Source organism: Diadema setosum, chromosome 15 (genome assembly GCF_964275005.1).
Source record: "Diadema setosum chromosome 15, eeDiaSeto1, whole genome shotgun sequence".
NCBI classification, from domain to species: Eukaryota; Metazoa; Echinodermata; class Echinoidea; order Diadematoida; family Diadematidae; genus Diadema; species Diadema setosum.
Window position 1 is genome coordinate 10,576,962 of NC_092699.1, and position 14,766 is coordinate 10,591,727.

General features: G+C 39.9%; 1 protein-coding gene across 1 annotated transcript; it reads left to right on the plus strand.

Annotated features, from left to right (window-relative positions):
* Nucleotides 1-845: 845 nt before the first annotated feature.
* Nucleotides 846-6,837, plus strand: LOC140238508 (alpha-2,8-sialyltransferase 8B-like). The gene is made up of 2 exons (XM_072318413.1): nucleotides 846-1,339; nucleotides 6,426-6,837. Exons 1-2 carry the CDS (start codon nucleotides 861-863, stop codon nucleotides 6,835-6,837), a joined length of 891 nt encoding a protein of 296 aa, XP_072174514.1. The 5' UTR covers nucleotides 846-860.
* The last annotated feature ends 7,929 nt before the right edge of the window (nucleotides 6,838-14,766 follow it).

Below are 14,766 nucleotides of genomic sequence, written 5' to 3' on the forward strand. Positions count from 1 at the left end.
AGGTCGCAGCATTATCCTCATTATCCAAATTTCAAATTCCACAGTAGATTAACGAAAGTGTGTTCCAGTTAACACTGTTGATCTCTCGAAAATGAAATTGAGTGCTCTAAAGCAAAATTGGCTTCCTACTAACACTTTTAATCGCTCAAAAAAACACACGCTCCATCAAATACGAAATAGATTGATTGCTGTTTGTGTTGAATTGAATGACCGATAGACACAAAACGTATGGTGTTGTCGAATTTGAATGACGATTTTAAGAATTTGATTAGGAAGGGTTTGAAATTTGACTAGACATATTCTCCCGGAGAGCGTATATTTAGGTCGATGATTCCACAAGTATGGGTCTCTACATACCTCAAACTGTGTTCTCGTTGAAAATTTTCGGTTTTTCTCAAGTGTAAAACAAACACACACACACACAAACACACACACACAAATAATAATGTTAAAAGCATTATCTCATGGGCAGGACGAATTTATACCATAAAGGAGTTGCAATTAAATGATAATGTACGACATTACGATATCTGCAAGACAATGAATGTGGATTATATCACCCATCCCTTATTGCTGCAAAGTTACTTTAACCGTAGTGCAGGCAAAATTTGAAACCTAAATCTGAACGTGGATATAATGTCATTATTTGATTGATTAATGATATATTTCGTTTTGACTGAACAATAAATTAATTATCTTACATCATCACATTTTATCTTCGTTACACTTTAGGAGTTTCAAATTTCCCCTTGTAAGTCACCATGAATGTCATTATTCGTTGATGTTTATCCAGAAAAGCGTTTTCCAAGCATCGGACGTTGCAGAAAACCATTCAGTTATTCAAAACCGGTATTCCACCGATGGATATGCGATTCTCCAGTAACGTCACGAAGATACCACAACTCAACCAGACTACCAACATGACTGAAAAACGGACCTGTGCTATCATTGGCAACTCTGGTGTGCTGTTGAATAGCAGTTGCGGTTATCTCATCGACAGCTCCGATCTTGTAATCCGAATGAATCTGGCGCTGTTTGGAGGCGAGTTCGCTTCGGACGTCGGTTCGAAAGTCAGTCTGATGTCACTGAATTCCGAACAATACAGGCATCTGACGTACTGTACCGACAACTACGGCAACATCACTATCGATGGGCTGCCACGCGTGTGTTGGGAACTTCTGACAAGCTTAACCCGCATGAACGGCAGTACCCTCTGGTATTCCGGGAGTATGGCCCACAACGATCATCTGAAAACGGCGCTGGCGGTGCTGAGCAATTTCTACAATCTCCACTTTGGTTTCGCCTACAGCCCTGCAGAGCTCAAGGGTCAAGTGAAAAAGTGAGCTGATGGAGAATTATTCGGAAATGCTGACAGTGAAAAAAACAAATGTTCTGTAGGCTTTGTTTGGGGTTACTTTTATTTCTTTTCAGAAAAAGAAATGCTTGTTTGTCATAATGTAGACCTGATACTGCGAATTATATTTTACATGTACATGGTAATGGGGGAAATTCATCATGAAGACGAATCAATATACCTTCTGAAGGCAGTCATTCACTAACAAGAAGGATTCGCATCTACTGGTAACAGGGCCTAATCTGGACTCCCTTACTCCGAAACACCGTATCTACGTTCAGACGATGATCCTTAACCTCGAGGATAGCTATCTTCGAGGATAAACTCTGGCCCCATTTACACGCGTTCACATTTAAATGGAGCTCATCCTCGAAGGTGTCTAGCTATCCTCGACAATAAGCTCTATAAGTGTAACCCCTGCCCCGTAAACTACAAGCGAGTCCCATCCGATGATAAAACCACAGAACAGGAAGTTTCGCGACGACCCCAGAACTAACCAGGGTGTAATCACTGAAGTAAAAATGAAGGGGAACATGAGCTTATCTAGGCGTGCGAGTGTCACCAGTGCCAATGTGCGCGACGATCGCAATGGCTATACGAGTATTCACGTTACTGATGCTTTTTTTTTGCATACTCAGTATGTGTGTGTGTGTGAGTGTGTGTGTGAGTGTGTGTGTCCAACAACAGGCACACATGGTACGCATCTAAACAGAATTGTAATGCAATGTATTATGGGGGAACTTCTTCATCCAGGTTCTTCTTCCAGGTTAGCGACCACAATCAACTAGATGATTATTCTGTCACTTTTGTAGAGAGGTTGGCTATACACTTCGCAGAAATTTTTAATAGTTAACTTTGATGATAATGATAATTGCAAATAAATGGCTCAATTTCAATGAATTTGAAAAAAAAACTGTAATCAATAAGCAGAAATAAACAGAAAAAAGTAGAAATAAATAAATTAATTAATTAATAAAGAGCTAGCAGATGATCAGCTATTCTCGTCTTGTGGCCCTTGACACAAAAGTGTTGATGGAATTGGCCTCAACGACTTCCTGAGAGAGTCATTTCCACTGCTTGATGGTACGTGGCAGGAATGAATTCAGATGGTAATGTATGCGGCATTGTGTGATGACAAATTGTTGATTGTGACCCCTTCTTTGTCTTGATGGAAGCGGGATGGAGGTGTTCTTGGATATTCCTCACGCAGGCAAGGCCGTGATGGTTCTTGTACAGCATGGTGAGGCGGGAAGTACAGCGTCGCTCCTCGAGTGATGGCCACTGCAGTTCGTCAATCATGGCCGATACAATCGAGGTGTTGTTACGGTATCAGTCGTCTCATGACGAAGCGAGCTGCACGTCGTTGGACAAAATGAGCTCCAACATGTTGATGGCCTGCTGGGTGTGGGGATCCCAGATGGTGGTGGCATACTTCATTACTGGTCTGACATTAAGTCTTGTATGCTGTCTCTTTTATCTTCCTGGAAGAGATCTTGAGGTTGTGTCTCACAAAGCCCAGGGTCTTGTTGGCTTTGGAACAGATGCCGGTGGTGTGCTCTATCCAGTTGAGGTCTGGGCATAGCGTTACTCCTAGATATTTCACACTCTTGGCAACCTCCAGTGTATGTCCATGTAAGTAATATTCAGGCTGGAGAACTTTCTTCCTTCATGTAACTGGAAGGACAACAAATTTTGAGGGATGGAAGAGCATATCCCATCTTTTCTCCCACTCAACAAGTTGGTCCAGGGGGGCATTTCATCAACGAGTTCGTCGGAGTTTTCACCGACAAATTTGCTATCAGCCAATCAGATGCAAGGATTTCATTAGCTTTTAACAGTTGTCAGTGTAAATCCTTGCGTCTGATTGGCTGATAGCAAATTTGTCGGTGAAAACCTCCGACGAACTCGTTGATGAAACGCCCCCCAGATTACGTTGTAGGTGCTTCTGATCATCAACTGAAGTAACAACGTTGTAGACAGCTGTATCGTCCGCGGACAATCTGACTGGAGAGCTGAGTAGATCAGGCATGTCACTGATGTAAATAAAAAACAGACAAGGCCAAGAACACTCCCCTGCGGCACTCCTGATTGGACAGAAATGAACTCGGATCTTGCTCCATTGATCACTACAGCCTGCCGTCAGCCACCCAGGAAATCTGAGATCCATTGATTCAAAACACCCTGGAGTCCATAGAAGTTGAGCTTGTGGATGAGGAGAGTGGTTGACGCGATCAAAAGTCTTTGCGAAATCCAGTATCAGGATGTCTGTCTGCTTTCCCCCAGCCATGTTAGAGAATACCTCATGGGTAAATTCGAGGAGTTCAGTCTCACATGACCTCTTTCATCTGAATCCGTGCTGTTCAGGATTAAGGATATTATGGCGTTCCAGTTGGCCCATAATAGTGCTGATCAGGATGTGCTCCAGCACCTTGCAGCAGAAACTGGTGAGAGATATGGGTCTGTAGTTGGCGCGGTCATACTGCCCCCCCCCCCCTTCTTGAAAACTGGCGTCAGATTAGCATCTTTCCAGTCAGATGGAACTTTGCCACAATCAATAGATGACTGGTAGATTACAGTGAGGATAGGAGCAAAACTTCGGGATAATGCATATTTGTTTTCATTCGTGGTTAATTTTGTTGGTTCTGAAATTACGAGTTAATCACAAATATTTATTTCGTGACCAGTCTAATATTTCATAATTAAGGGTTTACAAAATACCAAATGTCACAATTTTGTTACTGAGATGAGCAAGATCACCATCTGGCAACAGTATCAAAATGGCGATACATACAATTCACCTCCCGGATACAATTCATTGCAGCTGCGCTGCTGAACAGTCATCGGTCACACAGGTGTACGATGTCTTGTTTTTGAATTGACACACACACACGTGCGCGCGCACGCACACACACACACACACACACATGGAGATAGAGAGAGAAATCCGCAAAATCACAAAATACTGATTCAATGACCAGACTAAAATTGCATTCCCTAAGGCTTTCACAAAATTACCAAATTTCACCATTTGGTTGCTGTGAGAACAGTCAGATCACCATCTGTCAATGCTGAGTAGACAGAGCACTTTTTATTCATCTTAATTGTATATTTGTTGATTTTGATATCACAAAAAAAAACCTAGAAAATCTCCAAATATTGTTTAGTGACTTTACAGTTTACACTGACAAAGTTGTCGGCACTATTACCAAGGGTTTCATGAAATTACCTAATTGCCAAATTTTGGTTACTAAGATCAGTTAGACTACTATCTGGCAATTATCCCACAATTCATTGCAACTGATTGACAAATTACCCTACATCGACATCTTTACGTCGATGTAGGGCAATTTGTCAATCAGTTGCAATGAAAACATCTCGACGGAAGAATTTCGTGAATTTGAATTTCACACAAGTCTCCATGTGGTGTGCCATAATGGCGGTTTGTGGACTATTCAAAGCGGGAGATGGGCTCGCATTTTGGCGACAGGGCGGAGCGTACCGGTCCCGTGGAGCCACTATATTATTTTTATCTTCATCGTATTTATGCTTGACCTAGTGTCACGAGCATTCTGTTCTTTTCATTTCTATGTAGCACGTTTCGACTCCGTCCACACACGCACATGTTAATGTGTATCTACGTTGACCCCGGAAGCAGAGGAAAACGCGGCTGAAATTGGGGGGGGGGGGGGGAGAGTTCATGGAGAGGATACGCTTATTTACAAGTTCTTATTAACAATCTGTACAAATTCACGTCCATGCGATGCTTAAAAGAAACCCAAACCCAAAGAGAAATGTGAATTCTGTGAAAGCAGCAACATTATAATAGAACATATCAGTGAAATTTGTATTTTGTTTTGTCAATATGTTTCTTGTCGTGTTTGTGAATGCAATTTTTGTTTTGTATTTTACTTTTGTTGTTTTATACCATGTATCTTGATATAAACGGACTCACAGAAAAACAGCCCTGAGGCTGATAGTGGGTTCTTTTTAAACCGTATTGAAATAAAACAAACAAACAAACAAACAAAGATTGAGGAAATCACATAATCGATGCAAAAGTTATATATTTTAAAGTTTCGGTGCTTGAAAACCTGGATGTGGAGACTACTAGAGGTTATGGCGTCACATGTAGACAACTATATAAAGAAAATATAATGGGAATTCCACAAAAATTGAGTTTTCATAAAAATTACACATTCCATCAACTTGATACTGACATAACGGGTAGCAATAACTGTATAAATTCCCCCTGCTTTTTTAAAGTGGTTAGTCAAGTGCTCTTTCATTATGTTGGAAAAGTTAATTTTTGTGGAATTTTCGATTGATATTTCTTTGTATTGTTCACATATACGTCATAACCTGTAGTAGTCTCCTAATCCAGTGGTTTCAACACCAAAACTTTAAGAATTCATAACATCGATTGCCTGATTTTCCTCGGACTTTCACTGATGTGTTCCTACTAATGTTGATGATTTCACTCAATCCACATTGCTCTTTAGGGTTTGGGTTTCCTTAACTACAACTGGGGATTGCCCACGGCTCGCTGAGAGATCGCTAGCCCTGAGATAATTCGTGGATAGCTATAGTAAGTTATCTTCGAGTGCTTGCGTGCTTACTCTCCAAGATAGCTGTCCTGGAGGTTAAGGATCACCGTCTGAACGTAACTACAACGTAATCCTAAACTGCCTTTGCATTCCCTTTTGTGCTGATTTCCATTTTCGAAATTCCTACAGAGTTTAGATGAAACTAAGGGATAAGAAAGAGAAGCTGATATAGATAATTTTGTTTGAAGGAAAGCTGAAGATTTATTCGAGTTGACTTTGCATAACAGGACAAATTCATACATAGTAACAGAACTGCGAAAGTTCATCGAAGTATGACTAAATAAAATTTGAGATAAAGTATTAATACATATTTGTCAACGTGTCAGAAGGGAAGGACACTACGACCCTCTCACCTATATGCAATAGATTCAGCAATAAACTTATCAGATATCACACCGATGTAATGTTACTTATCAATGACCATATCCATATCCTGAAAAAGTGATATTTTCTCTTATCATGTGCAGAGTTCTGAAATTGAGCTCTCCAAGTACCGGCGTGGCGGTTTACGCAGCAGCCACGCACTTCTGTTCTCGAATTCAGCTTTTCGGATTTTTTCCGTTCTACAAAGACCCGACGAATCGCACTCTGTTTACGCATTACTACGAAGACGTCAAGCTGAACTACACAACCAACCGACACAAGATGCCGGATGAGTTCAGGGTCCTCCTCAAATTGGACGAGAGGGGCGCACTGCGGATCGTTAACGACTGCAGCGGGAAATGGAATAACGACGTCCTGAGGGCAAAGTTCAAGCACTACAAGCATTTGAAAGGGGACGAGTTGGGTGATTTTGATATGAACTTGTCAGGTCAAGCAGAAATCGAGCCCAAAGATGAAATTAAAATCAGATCTAGGAACAGAACACAAGCAACATAGCAGATACTGTACAGTTCAACAACCCGTTAAAAGGGCATTTTACCGGTTTTTTATTTTTTTTATATGTTGTTCTTCTAATTCTAAAAGACCCAGCGGTGCAAACAGAATCAAAATTTCATAACGATTAAATCCGTAATTTAATGTTAAAAATGGAACTTTTTAGGTGAGTATTATGCTAATGAGCTGACGAGCCCGGATGTTATGTCACAGGTGCTCTCACTATTACTGATTACAAGTGCTTGCATACGCGTGCGTTAATTCACATATTGAGTATCGAGTAGCAGACGACGCTTAGGCCTAATTTAGCTAGCAGGCGGTGCGTGTGTACTGTTCTATCCATGTAGATATCTCAAATTTCACTAAACCAAATCGCACCAAAATTACAGGATATACTTCGTAGCATATTTCAAAGTATTCTCTTATATTTGAACGAAATCAGTAATCGAGAAGTATCAATATTGACGCCGACTTTCAAGTCGTCACTCAAAAAAAAAAAAATCACTCTTCGCGAGAGATCTTGGCGAACGCAAGATGCACAATCTTAAACTGAAGTTAGCCGACTAGTACTGTGCGAACGGGGTATTTACGCGAGAACTAAACTCAAAAGTGTCATGATTTTTGCGACTTGTGTGATATAGGAACTACATTTTTCATTCAACTTACCACAAATAATTTGTAGATTTACTTATTGCCCCCGATTACTTGAAAGATTTGTCTCATGATATTAAATGGCTAACTTCAGTCTGTGCGTGCGCAGCAGATAGACACTCTAGGTAGGGCCTGGCCGCAATCACTAATGTTAAACTTTGTCGTAGAGCAGATTATTTTTAGCGACGCCGACAGGAAAGTCGACATCTACACTTACGCTTCCCGACATGTGATTTGTTTCCAATTAATGTGAGCTGTTGGATATGAATCATAAAGTACTTCCTGTGAGTTTGGTGCCATTTGGCAAGGTGAATTTTGAGATATCTACATGGATACGGAAGTACGCTAGCACTATACCTACACCAGCGCTGGGATCGCGAAGCGGCGACACTGTGTTAGAATCTACGTGGTCAGGCCACTCTTCCGAGATATGGGTCCTAACACTGTTAGTAGGCCTACTGAAACAAACTGTTAGATCTAACATTAGTCCTTGGTGTAAAGAACACCACTATGAGATTTACTCGACTACAAAACATCGGAAATCCATAAAGCAGATACCTTACCTGAAAAATTCAGCACAGGAACAACAGTGCCTGCAGGACAAGGGTCCAGATCTAGATCTGGGGTCTGGACTTTCGTCTGGACTTTCTTCAAGTTCTGGCAGCAGGGTATGTAACGTTACGCTGTGCCTTAGCGCTGTACACATAGGGCCTACAGCTGCAATGTCGACGGTGAGTGAGTGTAGGGCCTACTCATGAAAGACTGCCACGTAGAACCTACTCCTTGAGTGCTCAGTAGTCCTAGTCCTAGTTCTAGTATTTCAGAGTCTATGTGTACTGGGTACCGTTTTCATCTCACTAAGCGTAAATCGTGCGTGTCGTTGAAGAGAGTCTATCTACATTTGGATTTTCGAGATTCACTCAGCCCTCATCTACGTTAGATAGTTTGAACTGGCGAACCATCGCTCGATCATGATCATCAATGCGTAACGTTACTTACACACGGTCTTCTATGGGCAGCACGTTCGGATAACGATGCCAATTTTATTTTGCATATCTGGAATTTCCCCCCAAGTTTTATCTAAATAAAAAGCTGTTGAAGAGCTTGCTTTTAAAGATTAATAGATATTGTTTAACATATTTATTATAGCTCCATATTGCAATTATACTAGATAACAGCTTTTGGAGTGCTTCGTGTGAGATTTCATCAGTAAATTGGCATTATGTAGTTCGTCTTGCTAATGTCGGAGTTGTGCACAAAGAGCACCTGTGACGTAGGCCAAATTGCGTGGATCGTTCCATGGCTTGCTCGTTTTCATTTTTTTTCAAAAAATCATTACAGGCTTATCCTGGGTTTTACAATCCTCTCTTTCCAGTAGTAGGCATCAAAAAATGTAGATTAGAAGTATCAGACAATTAGAAAATGTCAGTACAGTTTTCTTTTAAAACAGTATAGTTTAATGATTTGAGTAGGATCTTAATGTCTTGGAAAGCTGGTTTGTTTGATTGGTTGGTTGGTTGGTTGGTTGGTTTTGCTGTGAATCTTTAGAAGCTTGAATTGATATTATCTCATTACTTCCTCTCTTTCCAGTAGTAGGCATCAAAAAATGTAGATTAGAATTATCAGACAATTAGAAAATGTCAGTACAGTTTTCTTTTAAAACAGTATAGTTTAATGATTTGAGTAGGATCTTAATGTCTTGGAAAGCTGGTTTGTTTGATTGGTTGGTTGGTTGGTTGGTTTTGCTGTGAATCTTTAGAAGCTTGAATTGATATTATCTCATTACTTTGAATTTCAACAGCTGCACAAGAACAAAGGCGGGTGTGAATGAAAGCATGCATTTGAAAGGGCGTTTTGAGTGCGGAAACTTTTCCAAAAGCTCAAGCTCATTTTACAGAGCTTGGAAAATTGCAAGCAATTGCTAGCAAGAACAACCAAAAGGTCTGTTTTATGGATACGTTTTTAAGCGAATGCTTGGTATCTAAGCAATATATTGCTTGCGGGCAAGGTATCTAAGCAATATATTGCTTACGGGCAGCAAGCAATTTTGCTTGTTTTTTGTGCATATGGATTTAAGTAAAAGGCTAGCACAAGCAACTGCTAGCTTTTATGCATCCGGCCCAATGCCTTGCCCTTCTTCAAGCTTCTTCAAGCCACAAATGATGTGTATAAAGTCAAGGCTCATTTTTTTGTTAAGGTTGAAATTTCTCAAGGTCACCACATGGGGGCGCTATTCATAACAAAATAAAGAATTACATTATGAGATCTGTGATGTATTGTTCGGGTTAGGTACATGCATAGTTATCATATTTCATATTCCCATAATATTGGAATTTTAAGTTTGCAGATTGATAATGTGATGAACAAATGATATTACAGGTATAATGTGGGTGAATGAATCAAAATGACACAAAATAGAACAGCAATCTTTGGAAAATGCTGTTATTTTCAAGTATCTCTATTATGTCTATTGTTTTATGCCGTTGTCATAGAAAAACAAAGGAAATAATAGGAAAAACATTTCAGGACCATAATTACTTCACATTTTGCTTCTTCAGCAAATTTCAGCCAAGAAATGCCTATTTCATACATTATAATATTGTTAATTGGAATTGGAACAGAAAAATACGCAAAATCTGACTGACATGGCTTGTCAGTTTATGGTTGCCATGGCAACCAGCAATATCAAATATAGCTAAATTATGTACCAAAATGTTTGGAATAAGATTTTAGGAAAAGTCACCAAATTTGGTTAAGATTGGATTAAGGGCGAAGGAGTGGCGAATGAAAATCTGGTAGGGGGGCACAATGTGCCCCCCCCCCCCCTTGGGCTTTATAGGGTTAACGCAGGAACAATAATTCGAAGATAACATAATCTTTTCTGTTTTTTCTTTGAGGAGGAATCCGTTCATGACACCAGTTCTTATTTTCAAAGAATAGATATCATAACAGGCTCAAGATGTTATTGCATACGTACAAAAGTCCAGGAAATGATATACCACGCACATGAGCTGCACTGATAAGTTGTTAAGTACAAGGGTTTCTTGTTGCTGTTGTCGTTGTTGTGGTGGTGGCGATGTTGTTGTTGATTCTTATTTTCGACAGGTATTGTTTAGTATAGCTAAAAGTATAGCGTAAAAAGTGGTAACAACCAACAGGTTATACAAGAAGCATGAAAACCGCGGTAAAACATTTAATCTTTTCAAAAGTTTTATATAACGGAGAATTCATACATGACACCAGTTTTTATTGTGTAAGGAATGTAATTTTCAAAATAGCATTTACTATATTGAGGAAATCTGCTTGTGTATGATACCTCGTCTTTAGAGCCCTTCGAATCAGAGTCATACCGCGAAACCTTCCAGATAATATTTCTTATCGTGCCGGTGAAGACGCTCCACAAAAAATGTTGCTCGAACTTTGCCGCGGGAACTTTTGCCAAATTCTATTCCAGGCAGTTTAGGGTCATTTTCTTCGACATTACCCTGGCATTACCGCGACAACGTTCGGATAACCCTTCCTTTAAAAACGATCTTGCGATAAGGTTTGTCTGATACCCTTGAGACGCATGCGGAATAGTCCAGACAGCAAAGCGGTGTGCCCGCCGAACAGATGAATGGCTTTTAACACTTTTTTTATTACACATGGTTGCCTACAATGTACATGTACCTGAATGTGCACAACATGAACACTTGTCAAATTTCCTGACAAAGACGTCAATACATTTAGATACAATCATGTATCATAATTTTTATTCAATTAATTTGATTAGAATTTCCTGTAACGCATAATAAATATATTAAAAAATACAAGTGCTGCGCGAGTCTGCTAATGTAACACTGCAGATGAGCTGAATGTGTCTGTTAACACGGTATAACCCTCGCTCTCTCCCGTTGTTTTATTGCCTGAATTCTGTTTTCCGGAGGTTGCCCCGACAGTGTTGGGTATAAGGTCTGTTAAAACACAGCTATAGTATGTGGTCACATAAGAGATACCATATCAGGCCCATATAACTTACCTTACATAGGAATAGAACGGGAAGGTGTGGTAAAAAGTGGACCTTTCTGAGGAAGTGAAATAATTTGAAATTATTCAATAAGCTAGACGAAACGTTGGTTTTTTATTAACAGGCCTCGAATTAACCGACGGCCACCGACGGCCATGGCCATCGGTGCCCCTCTTGTTGGCCGCAATGCCTTTGGTTTTTAGATCAAAGTTTTATACGGCCAAAAAAAAAAATGTGCCCTTTTTCTTGTGGCCGTGGTGCCCTTTTAGAATGAAAGTTATTATTTATGACGTATGATATGCCCTTTCTCAAAGTCTCTTTAATAGGCTTGAAAAACTTTGCTGATCTCAAATATCATACCTTCAGTTCACTCGCGTCCCGATATATCTGATTCAAACTCTTATATCTTTCCGAGATACGAGACGACGTGTACGTACATGTACGCCCGTTCGGCTTTTACCGTCCCGACTGCCTCCGCAGCGCAGCGGCCGCGAGTATGTACTAGCTAGGCAGCGCATAGAGTAGTAAAGAGTTGAAGTTGAAGTTGAAGTTTGAAGTTTTTATTAGCAACAACATTTGAACATGTACATTTTCAATCATTATATAATTGTATTTACATACATATATGAAAAAAAAAACTTATCTATTACTCCTTTACAATAACATGATTAAATGAAGACATTTGAGATTTAAATGTGATACAATGTAGCGTAATTCTACAAAGTTGTTGTTAACAAGGAAACCAAAAGTTAGCACACGTGCTGGTCGAGATTGGTCACCTTGATCTTCATACTAAAAGCTAAACACAAACGAAAAATTATTACATGGTTGGTTGAAATGGCTCTTAATATTTAAATACAACGTACATCATATATTTTCTAACATAGAAAACTAATTATACTTGATACAATATCTATTAGAGAAGGAAATCTGCAAGGCATTTACGAAATGTATAGATCTTTTGCTTTGTTCACGCATTTCTCGTGGCAATGTATTCCAAAGTTTTGGTCCTAAGTAAGAAATTGAAAATTGTCCCTGTGTGGTTCTAAATTTTGGTAAGTACAACATTCTTTTTTCATTTGTTCTTGTCCTGTAAGTATGATGCACAATTTGGCAATAGTCATACAGAGGGTGCGGAATAGTTCCATTGCAGAGATCGTACATAAATGTTAAAACTGAGAACTTATGTAACCTAACAACATCTAGAAGTTTGAATCGTTGGAACAATGGTTCTGAATGTGTTCGTAAAGTCGAAAATGTTATACCTCTCAGAGCCATTTTTTAGAAATATGTATACAATTTAAGTGAGATTTATAAGTACTGCCCCATACTTCAATACCATATAATATGTGTGGTTGTATAAAAGATTTATACAAAAGCACAAGAATGCGCTGCGGAACATACTGTCTTAATTTATACAATACACCTACTTTCCTTCGAACACATTTATTTACCAATTGAATGTGAGGTTTCCAAGTGAGATGACAATCAATCTGAGTTCCGATAAAGGATGCAACACTCACTTCATCAATGTCTGTGTCAGATAGTTTTATTGCACCCCTCATCGAAACTAACTGGCGTTTTCTTCTGATTACCATTATAATTTGTTTTCTTTAAATTGATTGTAATCTTATTGGCATTACACCATGTTTGAACTTTGTGCAGGTTTTCATTTACTTCATTCACATCTATTTCTTTTTGGCGCGCCGCCGCAGATTGAGGGGATTGGACGGCACCCACTTTCCTAACACTTTCCTAACATTGCTAACGCTTTCCTAACACTTTCCTAACACTTTCCTAACATTCCTAACACTTTCCTAACGTTTCCGAACTTATGCCCCTGTGTCAAAACCTTATCTGCGCATGCGGATACGTCCGTCGCCCGTGAATGGCTGCATCACAGTACTGTATTTGCATATGTAAATTACAGTCTTCGTATCATCGTCGCTCTCTCTCGCGCAACCAACACGCGCGAGACTCGAAACCTGGAGCGAACTCTCGACAATCCTGGCCGCCGAGCGCCGCCCGGCGGCGCGGCGGCGATTCCCGGCGGTGGTGGTGGTGCACGGTGAGGCAGGTGGATCGGTCGAACCTCTGTCTGATGTTTCTTACGAATGCCAGTTCGAGAAAAGTTACTTCCTTCTAAGGTAAAGGTGAGTAAGAATCTCATAATACTAATTGAACGTGTGTAGGGAAATACCCGGGTAATACATGTGTGAGGAAATGTTGATGTTGGAGTTACTTTCTCAAGCACGCGTCAACGCTTATTGTCGTGCTTTGCGTATGGTCTACATACAGTGCCAGTGCAGTGGCCAGGTTGTCTCTGCATTTCTTAATTTATTTCCCAAATCGGTATTGTAGAATCTAAACCACTCCGTCTTTCATCGAGTTAATCTACTGTGGTTATATTTACTGAAACTGAAACATGATTTAGTTTTGTCCTCACTACATTTCGAGGTTGATGACAAAATGTTACTCTAATAGTTAACGTTACTACCTAGGCCTATATAACCAAAATTCAAAAGTAAATACAACTGTAGAATCTACTTAAAATATTCACAATGTTAGTACGGTATCGGTATACGGTATAGAGGTTCTAACGTTAGATCCACTCGTTGCTTCAATTTTTACGTAACTTAGCATATTGAAAGTTAATTTCATTAAATTCCCCTGCTAAATCTAATTTTCATGAATGTTTCTGCTGCTTGTATACCAGATCTAGAGTAACTGTACATGTATAACTCCACAGTTAAAGACCTAATAAAATGGTTTAGACATTTTTTTCTCAATGATGTAATAATATTAAATGTTAAATTCTAAGTAATTCTATGGTTGTGCGGGGTTTTTTACTGTTCTGAATTTTGTTCTATTATATTTGTTAACATAATGGATGCAATTTCCTCGGTTTTGGAAAACTTGCTATACTTTCACCGCATGCGGCGCACTATCACTTCTAAATTGTGATGACGTCTAAGAACGGAGTCGTTCACGACCAGTCTAGCCGTAGCCAGCGAGCTGGCAAGGCTATGCTAGCGCAGCGCAGCGACGAGCCGGCCGGCCGGCGGCTGCATCTGGCTAGCGCTGGCGGGGGAGCGAGCTAGCGAGCGCATAGCAGGTGCTGCGCTGCACTATTGTCATTGGCTAAGCCTTTAGACAAAAGAATATTTAATGAACTGTATCGGATTTAATACTGCCAATAATACAGATTACAACTGTGGTACGCTTGGATATCCATTATTTTCGGCAAACTCGTGAAATAGGCCCCACCACTGCGT